The sequence below is a fragment of the Dendrobates tinctorius genome, unplaced genomic scaffold (assembly GCF_039654945.1).
Source record: "Dendrobates tinctorius isolate UK_male_01 unplaced genomic scaffold, ASM3965494v1 ptg000114l, whole genome shotgun sequence".
Taxonomy (NCBI): domain Eukaryota; kingdom Metazoa; phylum Chordata; class Amphibia; order Anura; family Dendrobatidae; genus Dendrobates; species Dendrobates tinctorius.
In genome coordinates this window covers 2747134-2774245 of record NW_027361782.1, presented here as the reverse complement: position 1 = coordinate 2774245, position 27112 = coordinate 2747134, and the positions used below count along the sequence as shown (strand labels likewise).

General features: G+C 45.2%; 1 protein-coding gene across 7 annotated transcripts in view; it reads right to left on the bottom strand.

The window, feature by feature from the left end:
- DIAPH2 (diaphanous related formin 2) overlaps positions 1-27112 on the bottom strand; it is a 1634550-nt gene that overhangs the window by 1534751 nt on the left and 72687 nt on the right. For 6 of the 7 annotated variants that reach the window (XM_073589844.1, XM_073589848.1, XM_073589841.1 and 3 more), the window contains 2 exons: positions 16519-16623; positions 5586-5606 (listed from right to left, as the gene is read on the bottom strand). In XM_073589844.1, coding sequence (XP_073445945.1) covers positions 5586-5606; positions 16519-16623 — 126 coding nt within the window. The remainder of the gene's footprint in view (positions 1-5585; positions 5607-16518; positions 16624-27112) is intronic. The other variant, XM_073589842.1, reaches the window with a different exon arrangement.

Genomic DNA, 27112 nt, shown 5'->3' with positions numbered 1-27112 from the left:
GGAGGCTGGTCCCAACCTGGTTGGGGACTACATGGCTATTTTGGTGGGTATAAGACACGGGCCTACCAGTCCCAACAAGAGGCCCCTCTCCAGTATCACTCTCGCCAGTACCAACCACAATCTCAGGAGGCAGTACACTACCCACATCATGGGCAACAGTATGCCCCCACACAAGGTGATGGCCAAGTTGGGCAAAGTAGCCAGCAGCAAACACAGGCTGGTCTTCCACCTTCTCCTCCCCCGACCTACCAACATTTATAATGTTGCCATTTTTGTATTGGCAAATGTTTTTGTGGTTGTTTTGTTTGTCAGAAAATGTTATTTGTTCCCAATTTTCACATCTGCACAAAGGCCAATTTGGCACATTGCAACATTTATCATATGGCAATATGTTTTTCTAAAAAAAAAAACAAATAAGGCAAAAGTAAACATTTGTCTACTACATTTTACGTCTGTCTCAATTCTAAAAAAAAAGGTGTCAGCATACTAACATATGCTTAGCAATGCAATTAAACAGTCATAGAATCATAAGGGGTTTAAATATATATATTTAGACATACATCAACCAAAAAATTATAACAGACACAGCATGCTCTTGCCAAGAAGTTTCACCCTCAGGTGACAAAGTAATTTGTGAAAATATCACGCACCTTGAGCCCAGACAGCGGTCTACGTTGATGGTTGATAGGTGGTCTCGCCCTACGCACATTGTCTGACCCACGCACAACACCAGCAGAGGAGGAACAATCAGGTATCCTGGTGAAGTTATGAAGAACGACACATGCTTTAATTACTTCATTTACATTTTGTTCACTCAGATGAATGGCAGACTGGAGGACCCACCTTTTGGCACAAAGAATGCCAAAGGAACACTAGCAGTCGCCGAGCACGTGATAGGCGCAAGTTAAAAATTCTGCGCCGGTGGTCCAGGTTGCGGCGGGGATATGGCCTCATGACATTGCGCGTTAACTGAAGTGCCTCATCTGCCATAAGGACATAAGGGACTGATTCTTGATTGGAGCCTGGTAGCTGGCGTGGTGGTGGTAAATCCAACTGGTTGGTGCGTAGCCGCCGACCCATAATGGAAGTATCGAAGACTCGAGAGTCTCCCGTCCTTCCATAGGCCCCAATGTCAACAATTATAAACTTGTATGGAGGGTCTGCCAGAGCCAACAATACAACAGAAAAGTATTGTTTATAATTGAAGAATTGGGAGCCAGAGTTTGGCGGCTTACGCACCCGGATATGTTTGCCATCAAGGGCCCCAATACAATTAGGAAACTGGCATTGCTCCTCAAAGTCCCTTGATATCCTCAACCAGTCTTCCATCCTGGGCTTGGGCATGATGAGTTGATGTAGTCTTGACCATATTAGACTACATGTCGACCTGACTATGCCAGAAATGGTAGATTTTCCAATGAGAAACTCATGGTGGAGGGCGGCATAAGACAGGCCAGAGGACAGAAAGCTGAAGAACAACAGAAATGGAACAGTTTAGAATGCAAAAATTAAGAAAAGACCAGGTACATACATACCAAACTTGTTAGTGATTCAGATCTAACACCACACATATATTTGGTCGCACAATGACTACGTGATATTCAGGACATATTACACATAACAGTCTGTAAGTTTAAATATATCTGGAATAAGATGAGGGCATTAAACTTAGTCCAAAAAGCAAAAAATACATACTTTGGGCAACACATCATGAACATAGAGAATGTGGTTGTGTAGTACATACCGTAATGTGAGTAGAAGTCGCTCCTTTGCAGATATAGCTTTGCACGTCCTTGTGTCCTGAAAGGTTATCCCAGGGCGCACTGTCTCCAAGAGTCGATCAAATGTTGCAAGGCTCATGCGACAGTATTGGTAAAATTTTAACGGATGCTCCCGCAGAGAAGAATAGAGGCGGTGAAAGTGACGTCTTGTGAGTCGTTGCCTCAAAAGTGGATGGACCCACATGCGTCTCCTCCGCGGATCCACTATCGCTGGGTATTGGTGACCAAAGCGGCGTGACAAAAGCCAGTTGAAGAGAACCTGCTCAGTTGTGTTGATACTCAGACTGTCTGCCATGTTGCACATACAACACCAACACACCTAGTCAAGGCAAGGTCACAAATGGACGGAATGGAGGCAGCCACCTGTTCCTGAGCCAATAAATAGGGTGCGGGCTAATGATTTAAATAATTAACAGGCCTCCAAACCGTTAAATGTCCATTTTGCAATCCTGCGAGAAAATCTCGCCATACGGATTACATACGGATGCTGACATGCGCAAAATAGGCGACCACACCTTGCTTACGGATGACATACGGAGCACTATTTAAGGGTCATTCATCCGTATTACGCATGTAAAATACGGACCATAATTTGCGTCAGTTAATGTGACCCCGGCCTTACAAGAAGACTGACGATTGGCCTGAATCAGCAATGTCCTTTTAAGCTGGATACCAGCCAGGTACAGGCTGCAAACACGTCTGGATCCATACTCCTCATACTATTACATATAGCCGATTATTGTCGGCTATATGTGTGAGACCACTAGGACCCCCATATGTGGCCCGGGGTTATCACATAGGGATAATATGCAGATAAGAGACTAGGAATATGAAAGGTAATGGAGATCTACTATAAGCCACCAACCTAGTCTCCCGCACCGTACAGGGACATGTGCTCTACAGAAGGTGCAATACTCGGCTGCTGGGGGACATCTGGTGCCAATTTCCCGGCCGTGTATCTGTGTTGTCTGAATGTCTCCATGTAGGTCTTTTTTTTATTATATATAGATACATCCACATGACAACTACGATACATTCCAGGATAAAACAACACAGAACAAAACATAAGAACAAAGCTTCAATCAGACAAGACGACAAAATCAGACAAATCACAATGAAATAAACCAGAAATGGAAACAATATCAAGGAAAGTTATCGACCTACTAATTAGGGGAAAAAAAGAAAAATTAAATTAAAAAAAAACTGAAAAGGGAAGAAACAAAATAACCATAACTACACGAATACTCACGTAAAATAATAAAATAGTATAAAATCATGTATAATTCCCGGCCCAGCTTCATTCATACTATTATATACAACCCACACTACATTCACAACGTCCTATATACAAGATTATATACAATATAAAACATTACACTAAACTGAATATTATACAACACGGCAAACAGAGCAAATACCTACTGTTCCTACTGCTTTACCTTACAGCCACCCCCTTACACCACCACACTCACACTACAACAAACCTAAATACAACACAATATACAAAATAAAAAAAAAAAATAATATTATATATATATATATATATATATATATATATATATATATATTTTATTTTTTTTTGGGGGGGGGGGGTTTATTTCATTTTTTAAATATTCTTTTTTACTATATAAAAAACACGCACCTACACTAACTATACCGCCACCCCTGATCCAGCTCTGGCTGGCCACAAAGCTCAGTAATTCGAGCTATGAATGTCTCCATGTACTGTATATACCCATTGTGGTAGATCAGCTCCGTTGACTGCACATAGAGCTAGACACAGGAATACTGTCTCTTTAAATCTTCCACTGGTTTATTAAAAAATCCTGCCTAAACCAGTGCAAAACAAATCCGGCCTCGCTGGCAGAGTCCTTGTCGCTATGGAAATCCGCCTGCTTCAGGAACAAACACAAGGATCAGTTTTCTTAACATGAAACCATAGCTCCAGAGTTTGCACCTCCAGGCCCACCGCTCATTGAATGGTCTTGAAGGCTGGATATTTATCCTCTGGACATTGAGGATGACCCATCGCACACAACAGCGTCTGCACTTAGAATATGGTTTACCTGTAGTAAATCTGAATGTCCTCTAGAGGGAGCCAGATCCTATGGAGAAGAGGAGGGAGGCTGGCTGACATGGGGAACCCTTTACCAGCTCGGGGCCTTGTTATACTTTTATGATTCAAGATTCAAAGAAGCTTTATTGGCAGGACTAAATACACATTAGTTTTGTCAAAGCAGGTGTACAGAAGGTGATAGGGACTGTAGGGATGTTGGGAAGGGGCTGTAGGAAAGGTGGATGGGGCAGATCCAGGATGGGGCTATAGAAGTCCATGGCATAGGGAAGGTGGATGGGGGCAGATCCAGGATGAGGCTATAGAAGTCCATGGCATAGGGAAGGTGGATGGGGGGGGATGGGGCATATCCAGGGTGGGGGCCATAGAAGTCCATGGCATATCATAGTTCTCTTTCTCGCAGTCTATGACATTCGCTCACATATTGCGCTGCTATCTCCACTCCTCTCTCTTCTTCTCCCAGCAGGATGTATGTTTTCTCTTCCTCCTTCATGGTGGTGAAATCCGGGAAGAGATGTGAGAGTCTCCTGAAGTGAGTGTCCCTCACTGCTGAGTACTTGGAGCAGTGTAGCAGGAAGTGGGTCTCATCCTCCAGGGCCTCCTGGTCACAGTGTTGGCACAGTCTTTCCTCCCTGGTTTGCTCCCTGGATTCTACATTGCTGACATGTGAGGCATTGATGGCAGTGCTCTGCGGGGTCCAGGGGCTGCCGGCAGGGTTTGTGGGCGGCGATGGTCTTTGCTGCCAGCACTTGCTGTTATTTGGTGCTGTATACAACTGTAAGCTCCGCGTGCTTCCTCTATGTATAAGGCTGCACATGTAGCAGGACATGCTGGTACTTGTAGTCTAATGTATCCACTAGACACAACTAGTTAAACTACAGTCATTCTGACAACTGCTGTACGTATAGCATATATGTATCTCACCTGGCATACTTGGCATCGTTATCTATAGTTCCTAGAAATAATAGATGGACACAAAATCTCTATAAATCTACCGCACGCTGAGGATTATCTTATATCCGTGTCTGATGAGCGGTTATGTATATATTGCGGGGGCTGCAGTGCCGTCGGTGACGAGTAGGTGGACCCCTCATTACTTCTAGAACAGCTCATCAGCAGTGGACTCCAGCCAGTGGCTGCTGAACTACTACTCCCAGCATGTCTAGAGCTGTTTTCAACTTCTATTTTTATCTCACATGGACAGCACGTGGCTCAGTAGTTATCGCTCTACGGTGGCTCAGTGGTTATCGCTGTTGCTTTGTAGAGCTGGGGTCCTAGAACAACATTTGCCAGGAGTCTGCATGTTCTCCCAGTGTTTCCTCCCACAATCCAAAGATATCCCAATAGGCAAAATGTGGACAGCGCCGATGTCAGGTCAGTGATGTTGTTGGGACAGCGCTGTGGTGTATGACGGCGTGATATAAGCGGGAAAAATGCTTAAATAATAATCAATAAAAACCTCATCTACCAGGAGGCCGCACTTATATCTACACGAGCATCACACTGTGATATGCACCACCTAATGGTATACAGACCCCCACACCATGCCGCTGCAGATACGATCAGCAGAACATCACATCCACCATCCGCATTCACAGAGCACAGGCTGCCATAACAGCCCCTGCATTCTGCTGCGGGGCCCATGGTTCTGGGACCTCCCATGATGGCTCGCAGTCACTGCCATCAGACATTAATCACATGGTACACAGAGAAGACATGTGGTTACTCACCGCGGCTTTACTCCCCGTTATCTGCATGCAGGGTCAGCGCGGAGGGATGAGAAAAGAAACAGCAAGTTAGTAGCACATTCCGGCAGATGGACACAGTGCGGCCGCGATCACACACTTGGCAAACGGCGGCCATCATCACTTATACCACGCTAAAGGATCACGCCCTACCAAATACAAGCCACAATACGATCGGAGTCACAAGGAAGAATTTCCAAAAGATCAATAAAATGGTGGCCGGGCGATAATAGGAGTAGTAGTATTAGTGATGATACTACTATTCATGATATTAACCATAGTATCATCATCAGTAATACTACTCCTGATATTACCCGCAGTATCATCATCACTAATACTTTAGAGAGAATAGAATATGGAGGGCACCACTATACAATACTAAGAAAAGTGGTTCTCCAGGAGCATGCTAATGGACATGGAATAAATACAAAGAAAAGAGCCATGCCCACAGAATTGGGAACACCCAAAATTTCGCAAAGAATATATGTAATTTTATTGAGTAGCAAAAAACAACAAAGACTCAATAAAAACATTCAAAAAACAAACAATAGTAAAATATCCAGTTACGCCCATGATGTGGCAGTAACTAACCCACACTAGATCCAAATAAGCAATGTATATAACATAATGTGGCTCCAAAAAATGAATCAAAATGTCATCTATATAACCAAACCAATGAAAAATGCTGGTCTGAAAGGTATACAATGGATGCACCCGTGTCTCCTCCCACCAACCCATGAAAAGTTTGCCGTAGGAGGGTGCACAGCGTGCCCTTATTGCCGTTCCCATAATTTCTTTGTAGAAAACACTTTAGAATACAAAATTGTTCGAGTGTACAAAAAGCAACAGATCTAGAACAAAAGAGCCTAACTGGTGGCTCTTGAATGGACTTATGAATCTTTGGAAGTACAGGGTGGGCCATTTATATGGATACACCTAAAATAAACTGGGAATGGTTGGTGATCCAGATCGGCGCGCTGAATTTTCAGAATGGGCAAAACAAAAATTGGAACAGGACCCTCAGTTTACACAGAACATTATGTTCAGTGATGAGGCAAACTTTTTTGGGTGGGCCATTTATATGGATACACCGAAATAAAATGGGAATGGTGACAGTTTTCTTGCGTAGGGTGTCTTGCATTGAAATCTGCTGCAATGACCCGGGTACTGCGTTCACCAGACAACACAATTTCTATCCGCTCCTCACGTGTTAACCTCTGTGACATGTCAATGGCTGTAAACAAAGAGAAACTTGTAAATAACTCATGAAAGAATAAAGTTACGTTAAAACCAAGCACACCATTGTTTTTCTTGTGAAATGCTCAATAAGTTTGATGTGTCACATGACCCTCTTCCCATTGAAAAAAAAATAAAGTTGGATCCAAAATGGCCGCCACAGTCACCACCCATCTAGAAAAAAGTTTTCCCCCTCCCATATACAAATGTGCCACAAACAGGAAGTTGATATCACAAACCATTCCCATTTTATTTAGGTGTATCCATATAAATGACCCACCCTGTAAGTACAGAGTAGGAACAACCAGATGCTGTGTTGTTAAAAAGGTGAATTCTTTTTTGGTCAATAAATAATTGCACATGGCAGACAAAAGCAGTTGATCTAAATTTCTTTTTGAAGATGGTTGTGGGATCAGCTGTATGTGTGCACTCTGGAACATTGTTTCTCAAATTCACTGTCATTGGTTTAGTGCTCAGCGATTTACAGTGGGGAAAAAAAGTATTTAGTCAGCCACCAATTGTGCAAGTTCTCCCACTTAAAAAGATGAGAGAGGCCTGTAATGGACATCATAGGTAGACCACAACTATGAGAGCCAAAATGAGAAAACAAATCCAGAAAATCACCTTGTCTGATTTGGCAAGATTTATTTTTAAAATTATGGTGGAAAATAAGTATTTGGTCATTAACAAAAGTTCATCTCAATATTTTGTTATATATCCTTTGCTGGCAATGACAGAGGTCAAACGTTTTCAGTGAGTCTTCACAAGGTTGGCACACACTGGTATGGTGGTACGTTGGCCCATTCCTCCATGCAGATCTCCTCTAGAGCAGTGATGTTTTGGGCCTGTCCCTGGGCAACACGGACTTTCAAATCCCACCAAAGGTTTTCTATGGGGTTGAGATCTGTAGACTGGCTAGGCACTTCAGGACCTTCATATGCAACTTATGAAGCCACTCCTTCGTTGCCCTGGTGGTGTGCTTGGGATCATTGTCATGCTGAAAGACCCATCCACGTTTCATCTTCAATGCCCTTGCTGGAAGGAGGTTTGCACTCAAAATCTCACGATGCATGGCCCAATTCATTCTTTCATGTACATGGTTCAGTCTTTCTGGTCACTTTGCAGAGAAACAGCCCCAAAGCATGTTGTTGCCACCCCCATGCTTCACAGTAGGCATGGTGTTCTTTGGATGCAGCTCAGCATTCTGTCTCCTCCAAACACAACGAGTTTTGTTTCTACCAAAGCGTTCTACTTTGGTTTCATCATACCATATGACATTCTCCCAATATTCTTCTGGATAATCCAAATGCTCTCTAGCAAACTTCAGATGGGCCCGAACATGTATTGGCTTAACAGAAAGAGAAAAAAAACCACCAAGTATGGAAAGGAGGCCAATGGAGGGAACAAGCAAAATTGTTAAAAATAAAACAAAATTAAATAGATAATATTAAAAATGTCTTTATTAAAAAGTGTGGCACATAAAGATAAAACACAAAAATGTCTATACATAAAATTAATGATATATCAGATTATATATATATATATATATATATATATATATATATATATATATATATATATATATATATATATATATATAAGCCACAATGGGCTGCCAGCACAGAATACATAAATGAATATATATTATAAATTAATAAGATGTAATATAACACCACCTAGTGGATAAAACATGCAATAATATAATACAAAGTAATGATAAATCCAAGGTAGCAGAAAAATACCAATAAATGAGCCAAGTAAAATGGACACAGCCATAATAGAAAATCGTGGGGATGAATAATAAACAAGGCAGATATAAGAGTCCAGACTAGGCAAATAAATAAAGTCAAAAACCAAAAAACCTAATAAAACATGATTACCTGGAATAAAGTTGTGGTGGTCAATTGTGGAACAGAACGCAACCTGACGGACGTTTCAGATAGATATCCTTCGTCAGGGGCTTACTGGCTTAAGCAGGGGGACACGTCTGGCACTGCAGGATCTGAGTCCCTGGCTGCGTAGTGTATTATTGATGGTAGCCTTTGTTACAGGGGTCCCAGCTCTGTACAGGTCATTCACTAGGTACCCCTGTGTGGTTCTGGATTTTTGCTCACCGTTCTTGTGATTGTTTTGACCCCACGGGGTGAGATCCCAGATCAAGGGAGATCGGAGATCTTGTATGTCTACCGTTGTCTTATTATTTTTCCCACAGTTGATTTCATCACACCATTCTACTTGCCTATTGCAGATTCAGTCTTCCCAGCCTGGTGCAGGGCTACAATTTTGTTTCTGGTGTCCTTAGACAGCTCTTTGGTCTTCACCATAGTGGAGTTTGGAGTGTGACTGTTTGAGGTTGTGGACAGGTGTCTTTTATACTGATAAGTTCAAACAGGTGCCATTACTACAGGTAATGAGTGGAGGACAGAGGAGCCTCTTAAAGAATAAGTTACAGGTCTGTGAGAGCCAGAAATCTTGCATGTTTTTAGGTGACCAAATACTTATTTTCCACCATAATTTGCAAAATAAATTTTGCCAAATCAGACAAGGTGATTTTCTGGATTTGTTTTCTCATTTTGAGTTTCATAGTTGTGGTCTACCTATGATGTCAATTACAGGCCTCTCATCTTTTTAAGTGGGAGAACTTACACAATTGGTGGCTGATTAAATACTTTTTTCCCCCACTGTATATGGTGCTGTGAATAGGGATATGCAGTCCTATATATTTTGTGATATTTATACACAAACTCTTACAGATATACTTTTTTTTTATAGGGCTGCACCTATATGATTGTTCCCATTGGTATCCTATCATATTGTGTTTTAGCCACATTATGTTATATACATTTCTGATTTGGATCTAGTGTGGGTTAGTTACTGCCACATCATGGGCGTAACTGGATATTTTACCATTGTTCGTTTTTAAATGTTTTTATTGAGTCTGTGTTGTTTTTTGGTATGTGTTTTTGCTAATCAATAAAATTACATATATTATTTACCGAATATTGGGTGTTCTCAATTCTGTGGGCATGGCTCTTTTTTCTTTGTTTCTATCATCACTAATACTACTACTACTCCTTATATTACTTATTGAATTAGTGATGATGATACTGCGGTAATATTAGGAGTGGTAGTATTAGTAATGGGGATACTACAGGTAATATTAGTAGTGGTAGTATTAGTGATGATGATACTACGGGTGATGTTAGGAGTGGTAGTATTAGTGATGATGATACTACGGGTAATATCAGGAGTAATAGTATTAGTGATGATGATACTATGGGTAAAATTAGCATTCGTGATAATGACACTAGACTCAGACGGCGCGTCTGGTGGACGCAGTGTGTAACCTCGGCCGCACTCATCGTTAATTCTCTACAAGAAGGAGACATTTAGGTTTGATCCATCGGACGATGAGGACACATGCATTATATATAGAAGGGCAACAAAACCAACAAGCAACAGTGAGTGGCTGATAATATGCCAGCTGTTTTCTGCAGTTAAGTATGTAAATAGCTGAAAATATTAATGGCACCAACAGGAGGGGACATGTTGTGAGACATCGTTCCTTTACTTTACTCTGAATTTGCCATTGAATGGTTTTATTCAGTTCAATCAAAAAATATATATTTGTTGCAGTCCTATGTAACACCACAGAGATTATAATTGGACCAATACATCATAACACGGGATGAAGGCCTCTCCTCTAAACACACGGGATTGGAGGCCTCTCCTCTAAACACACGGGATTGGAGGCCTCTCCTCTAAACACACGGGATTGGAGGCCTCTCCTCTAAACACACGGGATTGGAGGCCTCTCCTCTAAACACACGGGATTGGAGGCCTCTCCTCTAAACACACGGGATTGGAGGCCTCTCCTCTAAACACACGGGATTGGAGGCCTCTCCTCTAAACACACGGGATTGGAGGCCTCTCCTCTAAACACACGGGATTGGAGGCCTCTCCTCTAAACACACGGGATTGGAGGCCTCTCCTCTAAACACACGGGATTGGAGGCCTCTCCTCTAAACACACGGGATTGGAGGCCTCTCCTCTAAACACACGGGATTGGAGGCCTCTCCTCTAAACACACGGGATTGGAGGCCTCTCCTCTAAACACACGGGATTGGAGGCCTCTCCTCTAAACACACGGGATTGGAGGCCTCTCCTCTAAACACACGGGATTGGAGGCCTCTCCTCTAAACACACGGGATTGGAGGCCTCTCCTCTAAACACACGGGATTGGAGGCCTCTCCTCTAAACACACGGGATTGGAGGCCTCTCCTCTAAACACACGGGATTGGAGGCCTCTCCTCTAAACACACGGGATTGGAGGCCTCTCCTCTAAACACACGGGATTGGAGGCCTCTCCTCTAAACACACGGGATTGGAGGCCTCTCCTCTAAACACACGGGATTGGAGGCCTCTCCTCTAAACACACGGGATTGGAGGCCTCTCCTCTAAACACACGGGATTGGAGGCCTCTCCTCTAAACACACGGGATTGGAGGCCTCTCCTCTAAACACACGGGATTGGAGGCCTCTCCTCTAAACACACGGGATTGGAGGCCTCTCCTCTAAACACACGGGATTGGAGGCCTCTCCTCTAAACACACGGGATTGGAGGCCTCTCCTCTAAACACACGGGATTGGAGGCCTCTCCTCTAAACACACGGGATTGGAGGCCTCTCCTCTAAACACACGGGATTGGAGGCCTCTCCTCTAAACACACGGGATTGGAGGCCTCTCCTCTAAACACACGGGATTGGAGGCCTCTCCTCTAAACACACGGGATTGGAGGCCTCTCCTCTAAACACACGGGATTGGAGGCCTCTCCTCTAAACACACGGGATTGGAGGCCTCTCCTCTAAACACACGGGATTGGAGGCCTCTCCTCTAAACACACGGGATTGGAGGCCTCTCCTCTAAACACACGGGATTGGAGGCCTCTCCTCTAAACACACGGGATTGGAGGCCTCTCCTCTAAACACACGGGATTGGAGGCCTCTCCTCTAAACACACGGGATTGGAGGCCTCTCCTCTAAACACACGGGATTGGAGGCCTCTCCTCTAAACACACGGGATTGGAGGCCTCTCCTCTAAACACACGGGATTGGAGGCCTCTCCTCTAAACACACGGGATTGGAGGCCTCTCCTCTAAACACACGGGATTGGAGGCCTCTCCTCTAAACACACGGGATTGGAGGCCTCTCCTCTAAACACACGGGATTGGAGGCCTCTCCTCTAAACACACGGGATTGGAGGCCTCTCCTCTAAACACACGGGATTGGAGGCCTCTCCTCTAAACACACGGGATTGGAGGCCTCTCCTCTAAACACACGGGATTGGAGGCCTCTCCTCTAAACACACGGGATTGGAGGCCTCTCCTCTAAACACACGGGATTGGAGGCCTCTCCTCTAAACACACGGGATTGGAGGCCTCTCCTCTAAACACACGGGATTGGAGGCCTCTCCTCTAAACACACGGGATTGGAGGCCTCTCCTCTAAACACACGGGATTGGAGGCCTCTCCTCTAAACACACGGGATTGGAGGCCTCTCCTCTAAACACACGGGATTGGAGGCCTCTCCTCTAAACACACGGGATTGGAGGCCTCTCCTCTAAACACACGGGATTGGAGGCCTCTCCTCTAAACACACGGGATTGGAGGCCTCTCCTCTAAACACACGGGATTGGAGGCCTCTCCTCTAAACACACGGGATTGGAGGCCTCTCCTCTAAACACACGGGATTGGAGGCCTCTCCTCTAAACACACGGGATTGGAGGCCTCTCCTCTAAACACACGGGATTGGAGGCCTCTCCTCTAAACACACGGGATTGGAGGCCTCTCCTCTAAACACACGGGATTGGAGGCCTCTCCTCTAAACACACGGGATTGGAGGCCTCTCCTCTAAACACACGGGATTGGAGGCCTCTCCTCTAAACACACGGGATTGGAGGCCTCTCCTCTAAACACACGGGATTGGAGGCCTCTCCTCTAAACACACGGGATTGGAGGCCTCTCCTCTAAACACACGGGATTGGAGGCCTCTCCTCTAAACACACGGGATTGGAGGCCTCTCCTCTAAACACACGGGATTGGAGGCCTCTCCTCTAAACACACGGGATTGGAGGCCTCTCCTCTAAACACACGGGATTGGAGGCCTCTCCTCTAAACACACGGGATTGGAGGCCTCTCCTCTAAACACACGGGATTGGAGGCCTCTCCTCTAAACACACGGGATTGGAGGCCTCTCCTCTAAACACACGGGATTGGAGGCCTCTCCTCTAAACACACGGGATTGGAGGCCTCTCCTCTAAACACACGGGATTGGAGGCCTCTCCTCTAAACACACGGGATTGGAGGCCTCTCCTCTAAACACACGGGATTGGAGGCCTCTCCTCTAAACACACGGGATTGGAGGCCTCTCCTCTAAACACACGGGATTGGAGGCCTCTCCTCTAAACACACGGGATTGGAGGCCTCTCCTCTAAACACACGGGATTGGAGGCCTCTCCTCTAAACACACGGGATTGGAGGCCTCTCCTCTAAACACACGGGATTGGAGGCCTCTCCTCTAAACACACGGGATTGGAGGCCTCTCCTCTAAACACACGGGATTGGAGGCCTCTCCTCTAAACACACGGGATTGGAGGCCTCTCCTCTAAACACACGGGATTGGAGGCCTCTCCTCTAAACACACGGGATTGGAGGCCTCTCCTCTAAACACACGGGATTGGAGGCCTCTCCTCTAAACACACGGGATTGGAGGCCTCTCCTCTAAACACACGGGATTGGAGGCCTCTCCTCTAAACACACGGGATTGGAGGCCTCTCCTCTAAACACACGGGATTGGAGGCCTCTCCTCTAAACACACGGGATTGGAGGCCTCTCCTCTAAACACACGGGATTGGAGGCCTCTCCTCTAAACACACGGGATTGGAGGCCTCTCCTCTAAACACACGGGATTGGAGGCCTCTCCTCTAAACACACGGGATTGGAGGCCTCTCCTCTAAACACACGGGATTGGAGGCCTCTCCTCTAAACACACGGGATTGGAGGCCTCTCCTCTAAACACACGGGATTGGAGGCCTCTCCTCTAACACACGGGATTGGAGGCCTCTCCTCTAACACACGGGATTGGAGGCCTCTCCTCTAACACACGGGATTGGAGGCCTCTCCTCTAACACACAGGATTGGAGGCCTCTCCTCTAACACACGGGATTGGAGGCCTCTCCTCTAACACACGGGATTGGAGGCCTCTCCTCTAACACACGGGATTGGAGGCCTCTCCTCTAACACACGGGATTGGAGGCCTCTCCTCTAACACACGGGATTGGAGGCCTCTCCTCTAACACACGGGATTGGAGGCCTCTCCTCTAACACACGGGATTGGAGGCCTCTCCTCTAACACACAGGATTGGAGGCCTCTCCTCTAATACACAGGATTGGAGGCCTCTCCTCTAATACACAGGATTGGAGGCCTCTCCTCTAATACACAGGATTGGAGGCCTCTCCTCTAATACACAGGATTGGAGGCCTCTCCTCTAATACACAGGATGGAGGCCTCGCCTCTAATACACAGGATGGAGGCCTCGCCTATATTAAACGAGATGGAGGCCTCGCCTATATTAAACAAGATGGAGGCCTCGCCTATATTAAACGAGATGGAGGCCTCGCCTATATTAAACGAGATGGAGGCCTCGCCTATATTAAACGAGATGGAGGCCTCGCCTATATTAAACGAGATGGAGGCCTCGCCTATATTAAACGAGATGGAGGCCTCGCCTATATTAAACGAGATGGAGGCCTGGCCTATATTACATGGGTGGAGACCTGGCCTATATTACACAGGATGGAGGCCTCTCCTATATTACAAGGGATAGAGACCTCTCCTATATTACATGGGATAAAGGCCTCTACTATTCTTTACAAAGGACCAGGGGGCATTCATTACGGGGGGAGGAAGGGCGATTCCAGCAGCTAAATAGGAAAGGATTCTTTTCAGTTAGCGCAGTCAGTCTGTGGAATGCCGACCACAAGAGGTAGTAATGGCCGACACTAACCGCTTTTATAGATGGCCAGAGACTTCTCACAGCAAATGGCATTATTGGAGCTGCTGGAGACAGGGAGGACCTGATTGAGTGGAGGCTTTTTCCAACCTATATAACTACATACCATGTTTTGCTCTTGACTCCACTGTGTCTGTACGAGGACATTAGTGGCAGAGCGCAGTTTGCAGCGTAGATTTTATTGTGGGGCAGCAGACATTGGGATCTACAGTACATTGTCACATTGTGGGGGGCGATAGGATAGTCCCAACACTATCGGCTGTTGACTTCATGTGAGGCTCGTTGGGATAGGACTGTGTAGATGGAGCCATTTTTGGATTTAGGCTTGAACCATCTTTGTTCTGTCCCTGTCTCCTCTGTGTTTTACATAGGACTGCAGGGAAATCGCTGCACTAAGCATGAAAGAAAGCAGAATGACAGCGTGAACTCTGCATCATCTGTCCGGACACCAGGGCCCTGCAGAGAAGCCATGTCCTTGCCTGGCAGCGTGTCACCCAGTGCTATGTGCCAGCCTGCAGCCTCCGCATGCGACATAGCAGAACTTGGTGAGCGCAGCTATTATCTAAACCCTGCGACTCTTCACGCTCCCATCATCTTCACCCTACATGGGGCATGTGGATATCTTATTCTGGGAAACAAGCGGGCACAAAAGTAAATACATCAGAAGATAAAGAGTTAAAGATCGACTGGAGACACTTTATACATCTCCGCTTACTGTCAGTGAATGGAGACATTGTTTTCATATAAAGGTAAAAATTGTCAGTCACATCCAAAGCGTCCACCTGTTATATAGGCAATGATCTGGACCCGCTGATACATTGTAACAAAGCCTCAGATGATTGTCTGCACTGGATACATATGTAGCAAATGCAGAACGGTTAGTTCTGTGTAATTCACTGACTGCAAGCAGAGATAGAGCTGTGGTGAGAAAGGGGCAAAAGGTTCTCTTCTACTCCGGCGTCACTTCCCCTGCGAGACCCTGATACAATCGGCCCAGACACAGAATCGTCATCTGAAGGCTGTTTACAAAATTACACATAGCTCTGCTGTCATGGCTGCCATGTGATTGCGCACGAAGCCCCAGGGAGAAGCACCATCACCTCCTTCCCCAGGCTCCATGGGAGAACAGCTGGATCAGCCACCATCTTACTGGCTCCATGCCATGAAAGGGTCACATCCCAGAATACGGAGACGCGTCCGCCACATGCTAGCGAGAGCCTGGAAGCTGAAGGCGGAGTCACGGTGGACCAGAGGCTGTAATGTCAGAGAGCGAAGGAAACAATGCAACACATATACACAATGATACGTTGTAGCACATCTGTTACATTGTGTACGGGGCCATGTGCATAGAGGGATCACTAACCCTTATAGATATCAGTCACATAGACTTAATTTTTCCAGAGGTTCTGGAGATGCAGCATGTAGGGCATTGGTGAACAGTACTGAAAGGGCTGATCACAGTGAATAGTAGATACGACAAATAGCAATAATGTCCCTCCAAAAAAGCAGAAAGCAGATATTAAGAGAGTAAAAACCAGGAGGCGCCGCACCACTCAATGGCACCATCGATACCAGAGACGCGTAAGAGTACAATGTAACGGGACACAACGTACCGATTTGGCAGTGGCTGATATGTACTGGACAACCATTTCATGCTTCCTCCCCAGATCTTTCTGCCGCAGCGGCGCCTTTTTCTCTTCATTCAGATTCATGTCTTCCTATAAGTGAAAAAAAATAGGAGAATTCAGAAAGAAAAATGGTCCGTGTGTGTGTGAGTGTGTGTGTGTGTGTGTAAGGACGGTGGACTAGGCCGCCGCAGCGCTCCTAGCCCTGAACACACCAGTCAAGTGAGGTGTATGATATAATGTGAAAAAGGTCTTGCGTCATTGCAGTGCACATTACACAATATATACAATGTATTGTGGTATAGATTGTGGTAAGTAAAGTAGAATGTGTTATAGGTAATGTACAATGTTAGGCACAGTATATAAGATAGGTACAATACAAATAGATAGTTGACGGTAGTTTATGTAATGACGGTAGGGTAAGATAAAGTTCATTTTAGGACTAGCCCATAGTGGGAAGGGTTAGTGTTAGGGCAAGTGACTGCTTCCTGTATATAGTTAGTTGGAGTTCGAGTTTAGAGTGTAACATGAGCAGCGCTGCCGTGAGGTGATCCTCAGTGAAAGGAAACCCAAGGACAAGGATAGTGAGATCCTGAGGAGAAGTGACTGACTAGTCATAGGGTATGTGGATGGAAAGCGGAGTCACAGACCCCAGAGATTGCAACACCGACGGTAATGAGTCTACACAAAACTGAGTTTCTTTGAACTAGTAGGGATCCTAAAAATGGCAGATCCAGGGTGCCAGTAGTCGAAGAATTAGGATGAGGAACCGATGAGTAAGTAGAGAGACTCTCTGATCAGAAATGTGTGGTTGAAGCTGGGTTATGGCAAAGTAGGACCAAACAGTGGGCATAGAGATGCCTGGAGTACAACTAAAGAGGGCGGATTCTGTGTGAATAAGAATCAAATTTGAGTTATCAAATTATCTTTCAGTAAAAAGTTGTATGTTGGAACAACGGTCTCCTTTACTGAACTGTGGAACCTATGGTCCTGGCCAGCCCACACGACCGACTACATGCAGCCTGCATGGGCATAAGGCCCTCACAGCACAAGTCAACACATCCAGCCAGGAACCACACTTTCATGTAGAGAGAAGGGGCGTAAAGGAAGATGAGTGACTCGCCAGCAGGCTCCCGCTGTGCTACATTTGGTGTAGTCTGCAAGATAGAGTCTTGTATCTGAGAGGGCAATGCAGTGCAAGAAAGACTTGTGTTACGCGGAAGATAGCGACCATTGAGCAGTCTAAGATGGTGCTGAGCAATGACTGCAAGATGGCAGCGAGTGGCAGAAATGATGTGACAATAGTCCATCATGCATGACGGAGGCAAAAAAACTCAAAGCAGAATCCAGCCCTTCATCAGGTATGCTTACAGAGGGGAGTGCCGCAACCAAAAGTGATAGCCCACGTAGTCGCAAAGTAAGTTGGAAGGAGAGGATCCACCCAGTAAGGTATGGCCAGATGAAATGGGAAGAGACATTTGAGAAATGGTATGGTGAGTCAGGGCGGACTCCACCCAGTAAATGGCAGGCCATGATGGGCTTCAGAAGGTAGAAGAGACGACGCCATTCGAGGGTTGCAAGTCATCGAGAAAGCAGCATAAAAGAGAGATGGCACAGTGGTGTGAGTCGGCCAAGGAGAAGGGCAGCTGAGGACAGTTACTCCAGCTCATGGACATGGTGAGCAAGGAGATGAGACCGAGTGGCCTGCTGGTGAAGAGCAAGGCTGAGCCAGAGATATGGACGGCAGCCTGGTTCATGGCCGGCAGATAGGTCAAATGTCTGGAGTTCAAATGTCTGGAGTTCTTGTGGGCTCAAATATTGGCTAGTCCCCCACCTATGCCGGAAATTCCTTCCCTAACTCCAAAGGCCTCTCCTTCAGTGCCGCATGTACTTTCCTCAAGTTGGGGGGAGATAGTCAGCTCGGAGAACGCACTTTTCACCGTGCAATAAAAGTGTATTGAGGTGGTGGTCCAAGCCAAGAAGAAACGATAACTGTGGCTTCGGGTTCAGCTGAAAGTACTCGATAGAGAGAAGCTAGCCCGACAGATGCACCCATGCCTAGTGAAACATTATGACTCTGGGCAAGGCTTCGGCTTTGTCATGGAGAAGGCGACAGGACACAGTCTACATAAATGCTGGCTCCCTTTGGAAATTACCTAGCCTACAGTTTCTCAAAGATTATGGACTTTGACGGATTGTCAATGCAACCCTCTTCTCCCACTCTTGACACACTAACACAATGGGCAGCACTTTTAAACACATTTTATAAGTGTTCATAAGCTTGTAAATAACTTATGAAAGTATAAAGTTACATTAAAACCAAGCACACCATTGTTTTTCTTGTGAAATTCTCAATAAGTTTGACGAGACACATGACCCTCTTCCCACTGAAAAATATAAAGTTGGATCCAAAATGGCCGACTTCAATATGGCCACCACCCATCTTCAAAAGTTCCCCCCTCCCATATACTAATGTGCCACAAACAGGAAGTTGATATCACCAACCATTCCCATTTTATTTAGGTGCATCCATATAAATAGCCTACCCTGTAGATTGTGCTAAGTATAGTATAATGTGTAATAGGTAATGCTGGTAATATACAATGTAAGGCACAATGTATCAGATAGATAGAATAGAGATAGATAGTTGACTGTAGTTTAGACAGTGACAGTAGGGTAAGCGTTAATATTTGGGACTAGACCATAGTGAGAGGGGTTAGTGTTAGGGTAAGTGACTGCTTGTTGTGTATAGTTAGTTGAAGTTTGAGTTTAGAGTGTAACGTGAGTAGTGTTGCCGTAGGGTGATCTACAGTAAGAGGAGACCTAAGGAAGAGGGTGGTAAGATCCTGAGGAGAAGTGACAGATTAGTCGCAATGACCTTCCGGAGAAGGGTCCGAGGATAGAATGTCACGAGAAACCCTGAACTTGCAAGGTTGATGGTAACAAGTCTAAACAAGACCAAGGTTTGTGGGACTAGTAGCGGTCTAGAGCCATAGCTCCAGGGAGCCAGTACTGGAAGAAATAGGACTTAAAACCGCAGGGTAAGTAGAGAGACTCAGTGATCAGGACTGTGCCATGGAAGCTGGGTTATGGCGAAGTAGGGCAAAACAGTGTGCTTCACCGGCCCTGGAGCAGAACTACAGATGAAGAATTCTGTGTGAAAAAGAATGCTGTATGCTTGAGGCTATGTGCACACATTGAGTAAATGGATGCACCATTTCTGCAGCTCTTCGCAGGAAAAATGAATTTATGCCAGCGTTTTTGCCCTGCTTTTTTTGGACTAATTTGAGTGAAGTGAAGGATGAGAAACGGTAATAAAAAACACACCGAATTGACATGCAGCAGAAGATTTTCTGCTCCAAATCTGATAGTCAAAAATACTCAACGTGTGCATGACACGTCAGGTTTATCATTCCATTTGCTGCCATCAGGATTGCTTCAGGTCTTGCTAGCAAATCTGCATGGCAAAAACGCACCAAATCTGCAACATGTGTGAATTTTCCATTGTTCTGGGTATACAACCAGAGCTGGCCCGCTACTCCTCCCACCATTGGATTCTGTAGGACCAAATTCTACATACAGCCCCTCTCCCTCTCTATGAAATTCCACCCACACCCTTCCAGCAAATGGTCAGTTTGGATGCGAGTTTTATTGCCTGCCAGTAGTAGCAAAGCTGAATGTGTTTTCCCACCAAAAATCTGTCCTCTAGGCATAACACTCAATGTCAAATTTAATAAGATGCATTAGTCCCAGAAAAATGAAAATGTATCTTCCGGGATCTGGGCACTTAGAATCATAGAATCGTAGAGTTGGAAGGGACCTCCTGGGCCATCTGGTCCAACCCCCTGCTCAAAGCAGGATTCGCTAAATCATCCCAGTCAGATGTCTGTCCAGCCTCTGTTTGAAGACTTCCATTGAAGGAGAACTCACCACTTCTCGTGGCAGCTTGTTCCACTCATTGATCACTCTGTCAAAAAGTTTTTTCTAATATCTAATCTGTGTCTCCTCCCATTCAGTTTCATCCCATTGCTTCTAGTCTTTCCTTGTGCAAATGAGAATAAAGTTGATCCTTCTACAATGTGACAGCCCTTTAGATATTTGTAGACAGCTATTAAGTCTCCTCTCTGTCTTCTCTTTTGCAAACTAAACAATCCCAAATCCTGCAACCTTTCCTCATAAGACAGGGTTTGCAGACCGGTCACCATTCTGGTTGCTCTTTTCTGAACTTGCTCCAGTTTGTTGATGTCTTTTTTAAAATGTGGTGCCCAAAACTGGACACAATATTCCAGATAAGGTCTGACCAAAGAGGAGTAGAGGGAAATAATGACTTCATGTGATCTAGACTGTATGCTTCTGTTAATACATCCTAGAATTGCATTTGCCTTTTTTGCTGCTGCATCACACTGTTGACTCATATTCAGTCTGTGATCTATTAGTATACCCAAGTCTTGGGGTTATGCATGTCATTGCTTTGCAGCATTTAGGGCTATCAGAAACCTGGTTAATGAATTTCTGCCCACTAGCAAATCACAGACATACCGTGTGTGGACTTTAAAAAATGGTAAGATCGCAAGTTATTGATAACTTTCCAAGATATATCTACCTCCCAGAAAACAGCCCATATGTGAGGGCAGCTTCATGGCCGAAGCATAAAACAAGAACTTCTATCTTTATCATTCATTCAGATTCAGGAGAGACAGCTAAATACCATGCTGGTGTACTGGATCATTTCTTTGGGATCTCTCTTCTCCATTATCGACACATCATACCTGTGACTGAGATTTAGTAAGTTTCATATTTTTATCCCTTTTATTTCATAACTGTTTATACATATATTTGTATTTTATCGATTTTGTATTTATCATTCTTTTTTATCTTTTGTAAACACTGCTGATTCGTCCAGAGTAAAAATTATAAATTTTCTAGCTTCGTTCTTCTTATTCTGAGTGATCCACCACGTACTCCACCCAAATTCACATTACCAAACGGGTGTCCGATCCACCTATCAGAGGGCGGTAGTGGCAGCCTATAAGAGGTCAGTAGTGGCAGCATAGTTTTCACGCTTATGTGGTGCTGACTTGATGGTGACTGGATCAAGATAGATATATATATATATTCCTATCCGGAACCGGTGGTATGGTATAATATATATCGTGCCACAATATTCGACATAAAATGCGTTTTTGCCCAAGATCCCGCCCCGCAGTGTGAATAGATCAGAAGAGGCTGCGGGGCGGAATCTCTGGCCGCGCATCCACGCAGGCGTGAGAAGGAAGACATCATGTGATGTCAGTGGAAGGGCAGCGCTAACTGCGCATGCCCAAGAAACAAGACCACAGCGCAGGCGCCGGCTAAATAACTGAACGCAGAGGAGGCGGGGCCCAGAAGAATGGAGGAAATGACTGATGGCTGTGAGGCGTCTGTGTCTAGGGGGAAAGACCTGCCCCCCGGACAAACTAGAGGCATGAATGACAAATTATAAAAAGGATTCTTTCAGCGGTGGAAGGGACCCCAACTAAAAGAGCCACCTTGACAGAATGCAGCATTAGTGCTGCACAAGGTGGCTCTTAGATAAAAACACATGGGGGGGGGGTGACAGGTTCCCTTTAAGTCACAAGCTATCCACTTCCTTGTGATCCTCCTTGAAATGGCTGTAGTCCTTCATTGGAGTCCAGCTGTGTTTAAGTAAACTGATAGCACATGATTTGGAAAGGCACCCACCTGTCTATATAAGACCTCACAGCTCACAGTGCATGTCAGACCAAATGAGAATCATGAGGTCAAAAGGAACGCGCCAAGGAGCTCAGAGACAGAATTGTGGCAAAGCACAGATCTGGCCAAGGTTTCAAAATAATTTCTGCAGTACTCAAGGTTCCTAAGACCACAGTGGCCTCCATAATCCTTAAATGGAAGAAGTTTGGGACCACCAGAGGTCTTCCTAGACTTAGCTGTCCAGCCAAAGTGAGCAATCGTGGGAGAAGAGCCTTGGTGAGAGATGTAAAGAACCCCAAGATCACTGTGGCTGAGCTCCACAGATGCAGTAGGGAGAAGGGAGAAAGTTCCAGAAAGTCAACTATCCCTGCAGCCCTCCACCAGTCGGGCCTTTATGGCAGAGCGGCCCGACGGAAGCTTCTCCTCAGTGCCAGACATTTGAAAGCTCGCATAGAGTTTGTAAAAAAAAACAAAAACAAAAACACACATGAAGGACTCCCAGACTATGAGAAATAAAATTCTCTGGTCTGATGAGATGAAGATAGACCTTTTTGGTGATAATTCTAAGCAGTATTTGTGGAGAAAACTAGGCACTGCTCATCACCTTCCCAATACAATCCCAACAGTGAAACATGGTGGTGGCAGCATCATGCTATGGGGGTATTTTTCAGCTGCAGGGACAGGACAACAGGTTGCAATTGAAGGAAACATGAATGCGGCCAAGTACAGAGATATCCTGGATAAAAACCTCTTCCAGAGTGCTCTAGACCTCAGAACTTGGCCGAAGGTTCACCTTCCAACAAGATAATGTCCCTAAGCACACAGCTAAAATAACAAAGGAGTGGCTTCAGAACATCTCTGTGACCATTCTTGACTGGCCCAGCCAGAGCCCTGACCTAAACCCAATTGAGCATCTCTGGAGAGACCTGAAAATGGCTGTCCACCAACGTTCACCATCCAACCTGATGAAACTGGAGAGGATCTGCAAGGAAAAATAGCAGAGGATTCCCAAATCCAGGTGTGAAAAACTAGTTGCATCTGTGAGGATATGGCTGTTTACTAAAGACTATAGGACATAGGACGTAGAGCAGAGTCCACAGCTCTAAGAGACAGAAACTTTTTCCAGCACGGAGCACCGGTTTTGTCGTGTTTTATTAGATATTTTCTTCCTGTATTTTATAAGTGATTTGCTTGCTTGTCAGTTCATCCTCAGGAATCAATGTTACATTCACTGACAGTAAGCAGAGGAAGAGGAGCAGGCTAGATCTTATGTATGGCTAAGACCAAACAGTAGACTGCTAAGGGTAAATGCACTTGAAATTAGTCCAAATACCACATATATTCTGGCACTTCAAAATATCAGAAACAAACATTTTCGGGCCAATATACCATGATGGCACCAAAAATCATGAAGAGATCCAGTATGAGAATAAAATATCAAATTTTACTGAAAAATTTTTTTTCAATAAAATTGGATATTTTATTCTCATACTGGATCTCTTCATGATTTTTGGTGCCGTCAAGGTATATTGGCCCGAAAATGTTTGTTTCTGCTAAGTGTAAAGGGTAAAGCAACCATCCTATCAATTCATTGTTCTACCAGCCTAGGCCTATTGTGTGGAAGGAGATAGTAGACCCAGGGGAGCTGTGACCACAGGGGGTCTCACATCAGCCTCAGGTGATGGAATATGCTTTGTTCTGTGAGCTAAACAATAATGTTTAAGTGGTTGAATCAGGCAGTGGTTGGAGTGACTTCAACGCAAGAGGTTCCGAGCTGGGATGAATGGATGGACTAGAGTTTTGGAGGTCTCAGACTGGTAACTTATGGACTGAGGACATTGTATGTTGGCCATCTACATGGATTTGTTGTACAACCATGGATTTATTGAATAAAAATAGTTGCATCGTTAACCTGCATAGGTGATTATTACAACCCACAACCTCAGATCTTCACAGCATCATTCCCAAGACGACTCATGGCTGTACTAGCTCAAAAGGGTGCTTCTACTCAATACTGAGCAAAGGGTCTGAATACTTATGACCATGTGAGATTTCAGTTTTTCTTTTTTAATAAATTGGCAAAAATTTCTACATTTGTATTTTTTTTCAGTCAGGATGGGGTGCATAGTGTACATTAAATAAGAAAAATGAACTTTTTTAAATTTACCAAATGGCTGCAATGAAAGAGTGAAAAGTTTAACGGTGTCTGAATACTTTGTCCCCACTGTATAATGTACTGATTATACGGGGGTGTACTCATTTATGCTGAGCACGGAGTATATATCTTGGGACTTAATAGATAATTCGCTTTCTTTATATTTAGCATAAATAGACAGGATGGAACAATAGTAATTATGTTATTTGTGAGGCAGGAAACTTCTTCTACTTCCTGCTCCTTGTATCCAACCTCTCCGTCTCTTTGCTTGTATACGTCTCTCCATTAGCAGATGCAGCACACTGCACTTTACTCCACTGCTCATTGTATCCACTATGCTGCATCTGCTAATGGAGTGACGTATACAAGTAAAGAGATGGAGAGGTTGGATACAAAGAGCAGTGGAGTAAAGTGCAACTGGGTCGCCCTCCCAGGGCTGTGGGGTACTCGGTATCGGGCCCGATGAGCTTCAATGGGAGATGTCACGGCAGCTGGTACCTGGTCCGTGGCCCTGGGCGGCCATTGTAAAAAGGGGAAATTTTATAAGTGATTCGTGACGCCACCTGTGGTGTTCGGCAATGTAGATGTAAGCCGGCGCTGCAGACAGATCCTCTGGGACAGATGGTGTGGTGCAGCAGTGATGTTATAGCCCTCCACAGGCAGGGCTGTAGTCCCAGGGCAGAGTAGGTGAAGTGACACTTAGATGGTTTAGTGTCGGGCGCAAGGGATGTAGCAGTGCTGAGTGGGTTGGCGCAGGAATACGTGGAGGACACCAGGGCATGTAGTTCCAAAGCTTTACTCACAGTCTGCTGTGCACACAGGTGCCTGCCTCGGTGCTGTGTCCTCCAGGTCAGGAGCTCAGCCAACTTCCAGGCAAGATGAAGCATCCCCGTCCAACACTCCGCCAACATATGTGCCTTTTCTGAACGTCTCCTCTTATAGAGCCTTTGAGTGAAGTACTCACAGTACTGAGTTACACTGGAGTTCCTCCTGTCAGATGTTCCTATGAACTCTACTTGTACAGCAGACAGCTGTAGCCTGCTTCGGGGACTCCTTACTACCTAGTCCCGGCTTACTATCGTTGCTGTTGTGCCCCCAAGTCTTGTGTGGGAATAAAGTGGTCACTACTTCTATTCCCCCGGTGTCTGCTGCAGGACCATTAGTATCCATACAACCTCGGGGACCGGACCCCGGCCTTGCGCTTAGAATTTGGGAAGGGTTCTCTCTTCTAACCCTGATCCTTAGTCCTCCTATTCTCCTTACGTTCTGTACTAATCCTTCTTTCCGATAGAGAATCAAGTTTCCTCTCTCTTTCCTGTGCCAGCAGACCCAGATCACTGTGGCCTGCTGCAGCACTTCCTTCTTCCATCCCTTCCCGGGGATCTTCTCTTTCTCACTCTCTGTCCTTCTACATCCTCACTCACTGACTGAATTAAAGACTGACTGACTCAACTCTTCCCGCTCTTTTATGTGAACTTAACTCCACCCACCTCCCAGCACGTTTCGTGTTCCAAGCAGGGAGCCACCAAGGGGTGCTATGCTACACTCCAAGCAGGGAGCCGCCGAAGGTGCTTTGCTACACTACTTTGTGGTGTGGGGTGCAGGTGTTGGAGCGTGGTCAGGAGTCTCCACCTTACCTGGATAGTGGGGTACCACACCTCAGGAGGAGGTGCAGTACCCTCTGTGGCGACTGAACCCTCAGGGGCGCCACATAACCTCTCCGTTTCTTTATTTGTATATGCTTCTCCATTAGCAGTTACAGCACACTGCACTTTCCTCCAACTGCTCTTTGCATCCAACCTCTCAATCTCCTTACTTCTATATGTGACGCCGATCCATTAGTAGAAACAGATTATAACACTGTTTCCTCCACTGCTAGTAGGAAACGATTCCATAAATTCAGACTGAATGGTCGTAAAAATACAGAGGATCCAGCATGTAAACTCATGAAATAACGGCTTGCAACGTATAAGGAACTACAACACATTGGGTCCTTCACCACATGAATCCTCGATCCAGAACAACTCCCAAAGGAAGACATGGATGTCTGATAATGGTCAGAGGACAAGTGGAAGAAATAACATGGGATTGACACTTTCACCTGAACATTTTATATTTAATGAGGGAACACAAGGAGTAGCTCAATGGAAGAGGGGAACAAGAAATAAGAAGAAGGAAAATCAGAAGAAATGGAGAGGATGAGAGAATGGAGAAGACATGGGGTAGAATCTTAATCAGAGCGCTGAAGTAATATCCACCATCTGCACAAAGAGGCATCTGCCAGTTATCACTGACATGCGTGTCGCCAGAAATATATTCCAGTCAAGGACCAGAGTAATATTTTTGGTATAAGTAACGCAACAACTTTTCTTGAATGTGTTGGGCAGGTGACAGTCAAAGTGGGTGGTGGTAAACTGGTGAACAAACCATTAAATTTGCTAAATTATTGTGAAACTTCACGTTTCAACATTTTGAAGGTGTTTTGCGCTAAAACTCTGGAGACACAGAAGAATGGAGAAGATGGAAAAACAAGGAAATAAGTAGAAAAATAAAAGATTATGGAGACAGGGGCAATGAAAAGGAAAGGATTGTAGAGAGACAGAAGAAAGCAGGAGAAGATGAAAGAAACAGGAAGATAAGAATGAAGGGAAAGAGATAATGTAGACAAACAAGACCAAAAGGTATGAGGAGAATGTGAGGATATGAAGAACAGAA